Source organism: Onychomys torridus, chromosome 8 (assembly GCF_903995425.1).
Source record: "Onychomys torridus chromosome 8, mOncTor1.1, whole genome shotgun sequence".
NCBI classification, from domain to species: domain Eukaryota; kingdom Metazoa; phylum Chordata; class Mammalia; order Rodentia; family Cricetidae; genus Onychomys; species Onychomys torridus.
In genome coordinates this window covers 9812869-9825408 of record NC_050450.1, presented here as the reverse complement: position 1 = coordinate 9825408, position 12540 = coordinate 9812869, and the positions used below count along the sequence as shown (strand labels likewise).

At 46.6% G+C, this 12540-nt stretch overlaps 1 protein-coding gene across 5 annotated transcripts in view; it reads left to right on the top strand.

The window, feature by feature from the left end:
• The window catches only part of Clec16a (C-type lectin domain containing 16A), a 209449-nt gene that overhangs the window by 44681 nt on the left and 152228 nt on the right, over positions 1-12540 (top strand). For 3 of the 5 annotated variants that reach the window (XM_036194911.1, XM_036194910.1, XM_036194915.1), the window contains one exon: positions 6988-7219. In XM_036194911.1, coding sequence (XP_036050804.1) covers positions 6988-7219 — 232 coding nt within the window. The remainder of the gene's footprint in view (positions 1-6987; positions 7220-12540) is intronic. The other 2 variants (XM_036194913.1, XM_036194912.1) reach the window with 1 other exon arrangement.

Below are 12540 nucleotides of genomic sequence, written 5' to 3'. Positions count from 1 at the left end.
CTGAGCTCTGGCTTGGTCTCTTACCTTCTGGGGGACTGGGGAATAACCACTGGGTGAGAGGGGCCTGTTTCCTTCCTAGAGACACATGCCCTTCTGGGCACTCAACAGACCTGGTGCTTGGTGCCTGAGGGGAGTGCAGCTCTCCTGGGAGGGGATTGAACCAGTTTCTAGAACATTCTGGTGCCTCATGGTCAGCAGATCCTAACTGACTTGAGATTGTTGTTGCTGACCACCTGCTGGGCTCTCAACACCTCATCCTAGAACGCCTTTCTTGTAGCCTGCAAACAAATTTTGAAGATTTGTTGGTGAAGAGATGTTCTTTATGGTCCAGAGAATGATCTACAATGCCTTGATTTCAGCTTTGAATGAGAGAATTTGTTAAATATATACCAAACAGAATTAAAAGAATCAATAGCAAGTAGTAGATAGAGAAGCATCAGATAGATGGCAAAACATCATCTAGTCAAGGACTTACAACATCCAGCAGAGACCACTGGAGTAGCTTAGTTGTGATAGCAAACAAAAGCAACATCAAGTTGAGGACTTAAAACATCCAGCAGAAATAGACTGGGGAGGCCTCATTGAGGTAGCCAGCAGGAGTTTCCTCTTGAGAGTTCTGGGTGGAGCAGAGCATCCCCTCAGGTGAGGCTTCCAAGTAAAAGAAAAATAATAACAGATAGTTTTGAACATCATCAAATTGAGTACATACAATTATCCAGCAGAAGTGACTCGGGAAGCTTGCTGAAACAGACTAGAATTCCCAATTGAGACTTTGGGGCAGAGGGGAGCATTCTCTTCATGAATGAGCCCCAGCTTCCCATTCCTTGTAGGCACTTAAATGTCATAGGATAAACAACAGTAACTGTGGTTGGAAATAGTTGGCTTTTTAGCTGTTCTCAGGGGCACAGGATTCTTACTCTCAGGCTGTTTTATTGTTCCTCCCTGTCCCTTACAGACAGATAAGGGCCCTGGAGAACAATTGAAATAAGCGTACTGGAGTCTGGGACAGGGGAGCCTTCCTTGCTCCCAGAGCTAGCTTTCAGCAAGCTTAAACAACACATAGCAACTCACCAACATAACATAGAAGACAAAGGTCACATTAAACAGCTGCATTTGCTGGGACTCATAGTGCAGGCCTGCAGTCCCACTTCTTCTAGATGTTTTGAAGCAGGAGGATTAAGAGTTCAAGGCCTGCCAGGCTGCAGAGTAAGACCCTGTGTCAAAAAAGAAGGCAAAAAGAGGACTGAGAATATGGGGCCGATGCTAAGAACTTTACTCACTCAAACTGTTTGAGTGGCTGGGTAGTTAGAACTGAATTAATGTCTTGGGGTAGCCCTTCTGCAAAGAGGGCCCAGATGCATGCTTAGTCTTACTTTGAGCATTTACTGAGCACTTACACAGTATAAGCTGCTGCTGTGCTGGTCGCAGGGAACCCAGAATGAATGAGAGTCCCCATTTTGACTCTCTGGGCTGAGGGACAGACAGCAAATGAGCACACAACTTGTAGATGTAAGACCTGGGTCTGAAGAACTGGAGACAGCTTCAGGAAGAGACTTAGGGAAGTCCTCCCAGAGGAGGTAGCCTTGGGCTTACAAACTTAGGTCAGGGAGTTAAGTCTTCTAGGAGCTGGTGGGTGAGGGAGGTAAGTCAAACACTGGGATAGAAGAGAGGCTAGTCTGTAGGTCTGGCAGAGGGGGCCCCACTTTTGACTTCATAAAAGGCATGAAACTTCTGACTCATGCTTCCCTCCTGGGGAGCAAAGTAGTGCTATGTCCCAGTCTCCCTATAAGGAAGTCCAGGGTCATAGAGGTTGAATGTTTGTCCCTTTGGGACTGCTAGTGTTGAGCTTGAACCCTGGGCAATTTCTACCCAGGCTTTTTCATATGCTATGATGGTCATGTCCAATTGGGTGAGATAGAAGAACACAGTGCCCTGGGCTGACAGAAGTAACAGGCAGCACTGTCCAGGAGTTGATGATGCTTTCTTAGAGAGCAAAAGTAAAACCACTCTTCCTAAAGAAATGCCAGTTAACCACTCAGCGTGCCATTCTTTAATGAGGGCATGTGAGATATTGTCTTGGACTGATCGAAGAGGCTGGTTTGAAATCCATTACTCTCACAGGCATTTATTTGCTCTTGCTTGAATGCACGACACAGTGCCAGGCAGGGCACTGGAGTTAGGCTCAGAATGGGAGGGAGAAGATGAGAGAGCAAGAGATGAGGCTGGTCTCCTGTAGTTCTAATCACAGGTCCTAGGCTACTTCCCAGGAAGCATTGTCTGATATTATCTGTTGCCTTTCTGAGGGCCCAGGTGCTAAGCATGGAGCCTGGAGTCCCTGAGCTCTGCAAGTCTGTTCTGATTCCAGGTGAGTGCTACATCCCTGCTGTTAGTGGACATAGCCCCCAATAAATTCTGCAGCCTTTTCAGATCATTCCCCTGATGTAGCTGCAGTCACACATTCTGGATGCATGATAGAGCTTGAGTTCAGCAGCCTCCTGTTCTTCAACCTCTTAGCATGGAACATGTTTATGCTGTTTGATGTCTGCTTTCTAATCACCTTCTTCTGGAATGAGAATAGTCTTGCCACGGCCAGTCGAAAGTCAGAGGCTGTGGTACCTTTGATTACAGTTGGTGTAAACCTAGACTACTGTAGCCTCTGTGAGTTTTAGTCTCTGTATATATTAGATTCAAATGCAAAATGAGGACTAGAGTGTTGTTAGCTCAGTGGTCAAGCATTTGCCTGGCATGTATAAGGCCCTGAGTTCTATCCCCAGCTCTACAAAAATAATAGATAGGTAGATAGATAGATAGATAGATAGATAGATAAGAAATTCACAAGCTTTTGTTCTACATAGTACTTGCTTTTCCTGTTAACCAGATGTGCACTTGACTTAAGCTGTTTATTGGCTTATAGACCAGGCCCCTCCAAGTAGCCTAGGCTGACCTTGAACTCACAGTCCTCCTGCCTCAGCCTCCCATGTCCTGAGATTATAGGTATGTACCACCACACCCATATCATGGCTTAGTCTCCTTCAGTGCTTCTGAAGGCTGCTGGCCTTTTGGGTAGCATAGCAAGTGCTGGGGAAGGAGTGGAGGTCTGCTGGGGCCTGGTGCCAGGCTTTCTGGATTCATTCTTCCTGTTAGAGTGTGAGGTGACCAAAGGCAAGTGTGCAAAGTACTCAGAACAGTGTGGAGCTCAACCAAGTACTCATTAGCAATAGGGGAGAGGCACTCACTGGAAAGAGTGACACAAGATGTGGCTGCCTCTTGTACTTCTCAGCAGTCCTCAAGGGAGAAGCTGATGTGATGGCCGTTGGTGGATGTGGAAATTGAGGCCCACAGAGGGCATAGTTGTAAGCAGTAGCCAGGACTTGGCACTTACCAGGGAGGTGGACCTGAACATGTGGTTCCTTACTGGCTTTGCATTTTAGGACCTGTCAGTCCCAGCCCAAAGTGGGGGTCATGCCCATCAGTCAGCAGCTCAGGAAGTACATTACCCAATGGGCCATCTCACTAACCTGGACCTCACTCTTTAGCATCCATATCCACTGTTCTCAACCTGTCATGACCCATTTGGGGGCGGAGGATCAAACAACCCTTTGACAGGGTCACACATCAGATATCCAATATTTACATTATCATTATAATATCAGATATTTACATTACAATTCATAACAGTAACAAAATTACAGTTAGGAAATAGCAAGAAAAATTTTATGGTTGGGGGTCACCACAATATGAGGAACTATCTTAAAGGGTCTCAGACTTAGGAAGGTTGAGAACCACTGATCTACATGGATTCCCACTCCAGCAACGGAGCTGACCAGAGTTCCATAACTCTTCCTCATCCATGGACCTTTAGATGTTTCTAGCAATTGCTAGATGGCTGCATCTGTAAAAGCTTGAAAATTACCCACTCTGCCCCTGCCCCCATCCTCAATACTTGGCTATCCAGAGAAGTAGATTCCCTTGGAAAGTTCTCAAATTCATTATTATTTTTTTTCTTTTTAAAGACAAGATACAGTCGGCCCAGAACTCACTATATAGACCAGGCTAGTCGCTAACTAACTCATAGAGATCTGTCTACCTCTGCCTTCTGAATATTGAGATTAAAGGCATGCACCATTACACCCATCTGAATTCATCCTTTAAAAACAAAAGCTTTTTCCCTTGAGAATCTCACACAGTGATTTGATCACAGTGAGCCCCACTCCTCCCCTTGTAATACTGCTTGCACTTGACTTCTCTCTCCATGTTTTTCTTTTGAGACTGGGAAGGCAAGGGTGGTTATTGTGCTGCATGTGTACTGTTTGTTACTCTCTGCAGGAACCTCTCTCTGTCTGCCTTCCTTCCTCTCTTTCTGCTGCTCCCCCCCACCCAGCTCCAGAGTTGGGGGATCCATCCAAGAGTACTTACTCAGGCATACTGGGCAAGGGCCCTACCACTGAACTGCAGGCCCAAATCTGAAGGAACTTTCTATCCATGATTTCATTTGATTCTAGAAGGTCAGAATTCCTCTACATGTATTTTAGACAAAGAGATGAGGCAGTTGTTGTGGCTTCTGGCAGCCACAGGCCCTTTATGTTACTTTCCTCTACTCTGCCAGTTGTTCTGAACGTTAGAGCCCCTTAGAGCTTAGGGAAGACTTGCCACAGCCATCCATGGGGATCTCTGTCCTTAGCTTGTAGCATACAGCTGTTTGTTGTGTGCTTTGGCCTCAGTTTCTATGTCTGATAGCCGTCTCTCTGTGTGGCATGCTCTGATACTCACTGCAAGCAGATGGTGATGGGTGGAAGCAAGCCACTTCATCTTGAGATCATCTCCAGGAGAGAACAGCCCAGGGCTGCACTTGGTCATCCAGCATCTTGCTTGATGGATGCTGTCTGTCAAGCAGTGTATGCTCAGAATGCCCATTTTCCAACTCTGCAATACATTATCTGGGCTTCCTGGATAGTAGAGTCATGCTTCAATTTATCTGTCGTTTTTGTGGTTGAATAATCCAAAATGGGCAAATAAAAATAAATGTTTGTATTTGGATTCTAATTTAGCTCTCAAATGGGTTTTGTTTTGGACATTATTGAAATTAATCTGTTTTCCTTGAGTACATTCCACTTATTGGCAAGGTACAATGTCCCTCCCCCTCCAGAATATGCTTGGTGGCTCTTGGGGCAAATTCATAAGATAGATAATCCATGCCAAGATAATGGAAAAGTTTATTCTAAAACTTGTTTTAAATGACAGATTGATGTCTGAACATCCAGAGCCTAGAAGAAAGATAATACTTCAATCAAAATCCTGACCCAGACAATTCCTTTTGTCTTTGCTCCTTTTTAGATGAGTGTATTTGCATGGATATACTACTTTTTTTCCTCCTGAGATAGAATCTTGTTCTACTCAGGCTGGCCTTAAGCTCCTGATCAAGTGATTTTCCTGCCTCAGCCTCCTGAGGTGTGCACCCCATGTGCGCAGTATCATGCACATGCCCTACCCACCCCACCCCCTTTCTGAGAGAGAAAGGGTCTTTTGTGTAGACCAGGCTGGCCTTGAACTTGCATTGTAACTGAGAATAACTTTGAACTTCTGGTCCTCCTGCCGCCATCTCTCAAGTGTTGGCATTACTGTGTGTGCCACCATCTCCAGTTTATACATACATATTTTAAAGTACTCTAAATGTAAAACTGCAGTGGCTTCTGGGTAAGGTACTGCTATTTGAAGAAGCACTTGGGCTTTGGAGCTGACGGAGTCTCTGCAGTTCCAGAACTAGGAGTAATTGAACAAATTCAACCCTTCCAAGCCTTGATCTTCCTCACCTGTAAAATAAACCCATAATTTCTGTATATCATGGTTACAAAGACAAAGATATGGGAGTATGGGACATGAACACTGGTGGCAGGGGCCTTTCTCATTTCTCTGAGACCTCTGCCTTTCTCTGCCTAGAGAAAACATTTTCCTTTGGAGCGGGTCTGACTGGCTCATTGCTAACACTTAGCAAGTTCCCTCACACAGAGAGCTGGCACATGGCCAATTTGCTTTTGTAATAACAAGGCATGCTGCTATTCTCCTTCCTTAGCCATGTAGCATTTTACTCACTCTGCAAATAAAAGTCAATAAACTGGCCACAGTGATACAAGCCTGCAATCCTATTGCTTGGGAAGTAGAGGCAGAAAGAGCAGGAGTTCAAGGTTATTGTCTACTACATAGCATGTCTGGGACACTTGACACCTGTCTCAAACCTCCCCCTCTAAAAAATGTTACTAACAATGCCAGCTTGTTGTCACTGTGATAGCAACTATGCAGGTAGTGTGTAGATTTGAGGCTCTGCCTCCTCTTGGCTTGGTGACCTTGGGAAGATCGTTCAGTATTCTCAAGCTGCTTCCTCATCTATAAAATGAGGACAGCAGTACTGCCTCACAGGGTTGCTGGTGAATGAGTGAGATGATACAGTCTGAGCTCTCAGAACAGGTGGTACATACAGAGCACACTGGAATTTTTGCTGTGTGGACAGTTGATGCTGGCGTGGTAAAAGGCAGCATTTCTTGTGCACATGTGTACATGTACATTCTGAAATGTGATATTAAGGAGGGGACCTAGGGCCTCACACATACCAGGCAAGCACTCTACCACTGAGCTATATTCTAGGCCTTCCTTTTTCTTGAGATAGGGTTTCACTGAGTTGCTTAGCTTGTTCTGGAACTCACTCTGTAGCCCAAGCAGGCCTTGAACCTGAGATTATCCTATCTCAATCTCTTAAGCAGCCTGGATTATAGGTTTTCACCACCAGGCCTAGGATAGCAAGCCATAAATGGTAGCTGATGTTTTAGCCACTTCATGGTGAAGGAGAGTATTGGTAAAAGTCCTGCCACCAACTCAGGAGTAGTGTTAGTTGTTTTGGAAGTAACTTGCTAAGGCAGGGCCTCTGGCATTTGTGAACATCCATTGAGATTATAGCATCCCAATTCATTCATTGCCTTTCTTGGACTCATCTAGGCCAAGCCCAGCATCCGGTGCTTCATTAAGCCCACTGAGACACTCGAGCGGTCCCTTGAGATGAACAAGCACAAGGGCAAGAAGCGGATGCAAAAGAGACCCAACTACAAAAACGTTGGGGAGGAGGAGGATGAGGAGAGAGGGCCTGCTGAAGATGCCCAGGAAGACGCTGAGAAGGCTAAAGGTACAGAGGGTGGTTCAAAAAGCATGAAGACAAGTGGGGAGCGTGAAGGTGAGTGTACCCGGGAATGGCCCTTTCACCCACGCCAACCCCTGCAGTCAGCAAGGCTTCTGTGTCCTTTGTCTTTTTCCTGCTCCTTGTATGGTCCCTGGGTGCTCTGCTCATCTCAGCACCCACCAGTGCACCTCATTCTGTCTGGACAATCCAGCCATTCAGAGGCAGCTGTGGACTGTGTCACAGCATGACCTGGAGCAAGGTTTCCTACATGTAAAAAGAGAGTCACCCATCATGGCCACTTTATAGTGCATTATCAGAGTTAAATCACACAGTGCATTTGGCCACCTCCGAGCAGCACCAGCCCCTTAGGAAATGTTGTAGAGGTATTTGATGTTGCTGCTGCTGTTGTCACGGTTGCCATCGCCATTCACTATTGTGACTGCTGTTCTTCCTCCTGCTAACTTGGGAGTATGATTTGTGTCCAGTGCACAAGGGAAGGGAAGGGAGCCCAGGTTTAGTAAGATGATGTCTTTAATTGCTGATGGATCTTTGGAGTCACATGATTAAATCCAGCCTCCATATTCTTCAGCCGGATTTTACAAGTCCCATCTGTTCAGAGTGAGGTACAACTGTATGGTGTAGATACTCTTGGTGAGCAGAAACCTACCTTCTACTCTTGTCCTGGCAGGATTGATCTGCCTTCCTCTCTTCTCCTCTCTTGTATAGATGCTAAAACCCTCTGGAGCTGGAGAACATTTGGTCTGGGATTCAAAATACTTGAAATAGCCTGCTGATTTTATCTAGACTAGGCTCACGGCCACTTAGATGGAGCCTGCAGCCAGGCCCTTGGGTGTTGGTGTCAATGGGACTCTGCTTGGTGGTGGTGAGTCAGGGTTCTACTGGCTGGAGGGAAGATCCCACACCTCCTGGGACAAAAGCAACCTCCATGGAGCATCCCCGCTGAGAGCTATGCTTTGGGAAAACATCGTGTTGACCAGCCTATGGAGGCTGGGGCTAGCAGTGGTGACTCTAAGCCTCCCAGTCCTAACCTAAGAGGCTGACACAGTCATGCAGAGCTTTGTACCAACCACTGACTAGGGCAGTGGTTGTCAACCTTCCTAATGCTGCGACCCTTTAATACAGTTCCTCATGTTGTGGAGACCCCAACCATAAGATTACTTTCATTGCCCCTTTATAACTGTAATTTTGCTACTGTTATGAATGTAATATAAACAGCTGATATGCATGGTTTTCTGATATGCAACCTCTGTGAAAAGGTCATTCAAACCCCCAGCAGATCACGACCTACAGGTTGAGAACTGCTGGATTAGAAGCTTGTTTGCTTTTGAGAGCTCTGTGCTAGTCTACAGCTAATGTGTACCGTCATCCCAGCCTGTTGACTCCCATAATGAATATCATGGCAACTGTCAGTGAATGCCATAATCATATGTCAGTGAGTCTTACCAAAATGTCCCCTGGTGGCTCAGACTTCCTAAGGCCAAGGGCTCTGGCTGCTTTTATTTATGTACATTGTGCTTTTTGGTTTACTTGGCACATTTGGTTCCTGGAATCCTTTGCTGTAAGTATCGCTTTGATAGGAAGGTTGAGGGACAAACACAAGGTAAGTCATATTCACTTGCACTTGCTTATTTTAGGTTATGTTAGGGATTTCACTAGCTGGGAAGAAAGTTATCAGCTCACACCCCAGGTCTAGCCAAGGTTCAGTGGCATAGGGCTGGATGGGTACATGGATGTCTGTATCTTGTTTTGCACACTGTGTTCTTGTCAATTTCATCTTGGAAAGATACTCCTGCTTTTGTTCTTCAGTCAGCCATGGCTGTGACCAGCAGTGGTATAGATAGATCAGGTTTGGCCCCAGACCCTAGTAATATCATTGTTAGCCAGATGACCCAGTCTTGATTGAAGCTGCTACATCCTTTAGACTGCTGGGCTTAGAGTGTGGGTCTGGCGCTGAGTCTGGCGCTGAGTCCTGCCTCTGCGCAGTGGAAGACACTGTTATCAGCCACTAGGGTTTCCCAGGCTACCCAGCCAGATTGTGCCAAGCAGGGCCCCAGGGTTTCCCCAGAGGCCGCAGAAACAGCTGACACAGACTTCATCGCTCAGCCAAGCCTGGCTTCCAGTGACACCCCCCCCCCCCCCCCCCCCCCACCATTGTGCTGCCCTTGTATTTTCTCAGACACACTAAATCACTCTAAAACATGATGGGCTGTCACTTCCCACTCAGTTCCCCATAAATATATAAAGTGTCCACAGGCCTGGCCAGTGTACTGACATGCTGAAGCTTTCTAAAGGATATATCCGATTTTTTAGCCTCAGGTTTGAAGGTGATGTTAAGGAATGTTTATACTTATTCTGCATCTATGTTTAGACAAAAACTACAGCTGTTAAAATCCTGTCACTTGGAAAGGTGTCAGTTTCCTTCATTCTTATTGCAAAGCAGATGTTCATTCATATAGATTATGCAGGGACCCCTCGCCAGGCCTGGATCATGTGTCTACAGTGGCTCTTTCCTAAGTTCTGAGTGTGTGTATCAGCAGTGGGATGAGAGTCTTGGACGCTGTCCCAGTTTCTCCTCATCCCCTTCTGTGCTGAGGTGGCTAGGGCACTTGCTTCTTCCTCATGTCGCTCCCCATTTCGTTGGGCCTGCATCTAGGAGGTGACTAACAGTAGGGTTGTGGCAGACACAGGTGTCGGGTGCCCCTGTCGAATCTTCTATATAGAAGGCAGGGTAACGCACAAGAGTGAAAAGGGGCATCTCACGAGTCACAGTTTGCCACAGCAAATTTGAATGTGGCATCAATGGTTTTTTTATAAAGTAGCACCCAGAATTCACACTTCCTCTGCACTTAAACCCAGACAACGAAGGTGTGTGAAATGAATGTGTGTCTCTGACCCATCCTTCTCATCCCCAGTATACAAACAAATTTGCCATCCCTTGGCTCTTGAGTCCTGGGTGACTTGTTCCAAGGCCATGAGATCACCTGCACCTCCTTTCAATTTTTGCCGAAATGGACTGTTAAAGAAAGACAAAGGATGGTATCATCCCTTACTTAGCTGGAGAAGCTCTGCCCAGGAAGTCAGATAGCCCCAGCACATGCTTGTTTTTTAGCTGGCCCTTCATCTGGAAGGGACAGCCATCTGCTTTTGGACTTGCTTAGAGCAGTATGTTAATAATGAGAGCTGCCAGAGAGGTGGTCTCACTCCACCTCCTCCTGGGAACAGCAGGCTGTGCTGCTGTTTGCCCATGGAATGAATAAGGACTGACTGGCTAGCCCAGCCTTTCCAGCTCTCTTCCCAGAATCTCACAAGGGCCTGCAGTGAGGGCAGAAGGCAGGACCGATGGCACCTGCCTAGTTAGTTGGCGTTGAGGGTCCCCGGGGCTTTGAGCCTCAGCTTTGCCCTTTTTCGAGATCTCTTCTGAAATGAAATGGAACCTAACCTCATTCTTGACTTGTCTCTGAGAATAGTCAAGTCTGAGTCCCAGTCCTGCCCTTGAGCACATGTCCACCTGTGGAGGGCCTTCCTGATGCTCAGCCTGAGGCTGTTACAGTGAGGATTGCCATGCTGCAGCACTCTGCTTGTGACACACTGGCAGCCCAGGTTAAGATGGAAGGCAGAAGCGTAGAGGACAGACTGGGTACACTCTGGCCCTCCACCCTCCACAGTTTCTCCAGGCCTTTCTTCTTTCCTTCCTTCTGTTCCTTCTCTATGTTCGTGTATATGTCTCTGCATGCAGACCATAGCACACATGTTAAGGTCATAGGACAACTTTCGTGTCTCTCCTCACCTTCCACCTTGTGAGACAGGCTTTTGTGTTTTTGCCACTGTATACACCAGGCAAGCTGGCTGGCTAGAGACTCTCCTGTCTCTGCCTCTTATGGCATGATGGGAGCATAAGCATTATAGACACATGCTACTGAGTCTGGCTTTACATGCACTTTGAAGTGTGCAAGTCAGCAGTGTTAAGAGTGCCTGTCTTGTATATTGTCATTATCTTCAGTATTCTTTGCATCCTGCAAAACTGAGGGATCTGAACTCAGGTCCTCACACTTGCATGGCAAGTGCTTTACCCACTGAGCCATCTCCTCAGCTTAGCAGGGCTCATTTCTGTCACTAATGAGTAAGGTGAATGAACATAGATGCGAGTGTGAGTATGGGGGCTAATGGGAGAGAAAGAGACTGGGTGGACCCAGGTTGTGTAGTGGGGAGAGTCTGCTTGTACTTTTCATGCAGACTTAACAGAAGAGTTGAGAGTTGTTAGGGCAGACCCTCTGAAAAACCCAGAAGACCACTCTGTTGAGCTGTACGAACAAGCGACAAGCAAAGGAGGCGTACACACTCCTACCTGCTCCTGCCATTGCCCTGGCCAATTTCACCTTGAAACAATGCTCCAGAGTCAGCCAATCACAGCCCTCTCTGGTTACCTAGGTAACCAGGAGCATGTCTTTCCCCTTCCCTTGACCTTCTTGTGAAGGCCTATCCCCCTCCCCCTCCCCCTCCATTGTCTGTCTTTGTGTTTTCTGGAATAGAGAATCCAGATTGAAGAAATCCTTGGATTGTGAAGTCAAAGACTACTGTGATATGCTGCATGCCGATTCCCCGAAAAGCACTTCCTCTACCAAATATTAATCAGATTGGGGTGTACATCATCTTAGGCGATTCAGGGAAATACTGCTATTACTTGAAAAATCCATGTGTCAGCGGCTGAGGGAGCTCCAGGATGTGGCGAGAGTCGTCATATCAAGAAATCCGTGTCTCTGTGTCCTGACCGTCACAGCTCTCCCAGTACTGCTGTCACTTGCATGGCACCTGGGAGATAAAGATGTCCTTGCCTGTTTGTGGTCCCTTTCTGTCTATCTTTTCTCTCTCTACTTCTTCCTCCACTTTCTTCTCTTCCTCCTCTTCCTTTGTTTCTTTTTTACTGTGGTAAAATAGTGGAAATTGAAACTTACTATCTCTACCTCTTTGAAATGTACAAGTCAAAGGGGGCCCATCTTGTATATCCATCACTGTCATCTCCAGAACTCTTTGCACCCTGAAAACTAAGACTCTACCCCATTAAACTACTCCCTGTTCTCCCTGCCTCCACCCATGGCAACCACTCTTCTGTTGCCTGTCCTATAAGGACCCATATTGGAATCCTATAGGGGTTGAGGACAGCCCAGTTGGTGACAGGCTTGCTGAGAGCTTAACCTCCAGAATCCCTGTATTTTCTTTATTTTAGAAAATACCACTCTTGTAACTCCAGCATGAGGGAGGCAGAGACAGGCTGGCTCACTGACCAGTCAGCCCAGCATACAAAAAAAAAAAAAAAAAATGGACAGCTTGATGGTGGCCCACATCTTTAAACCCAG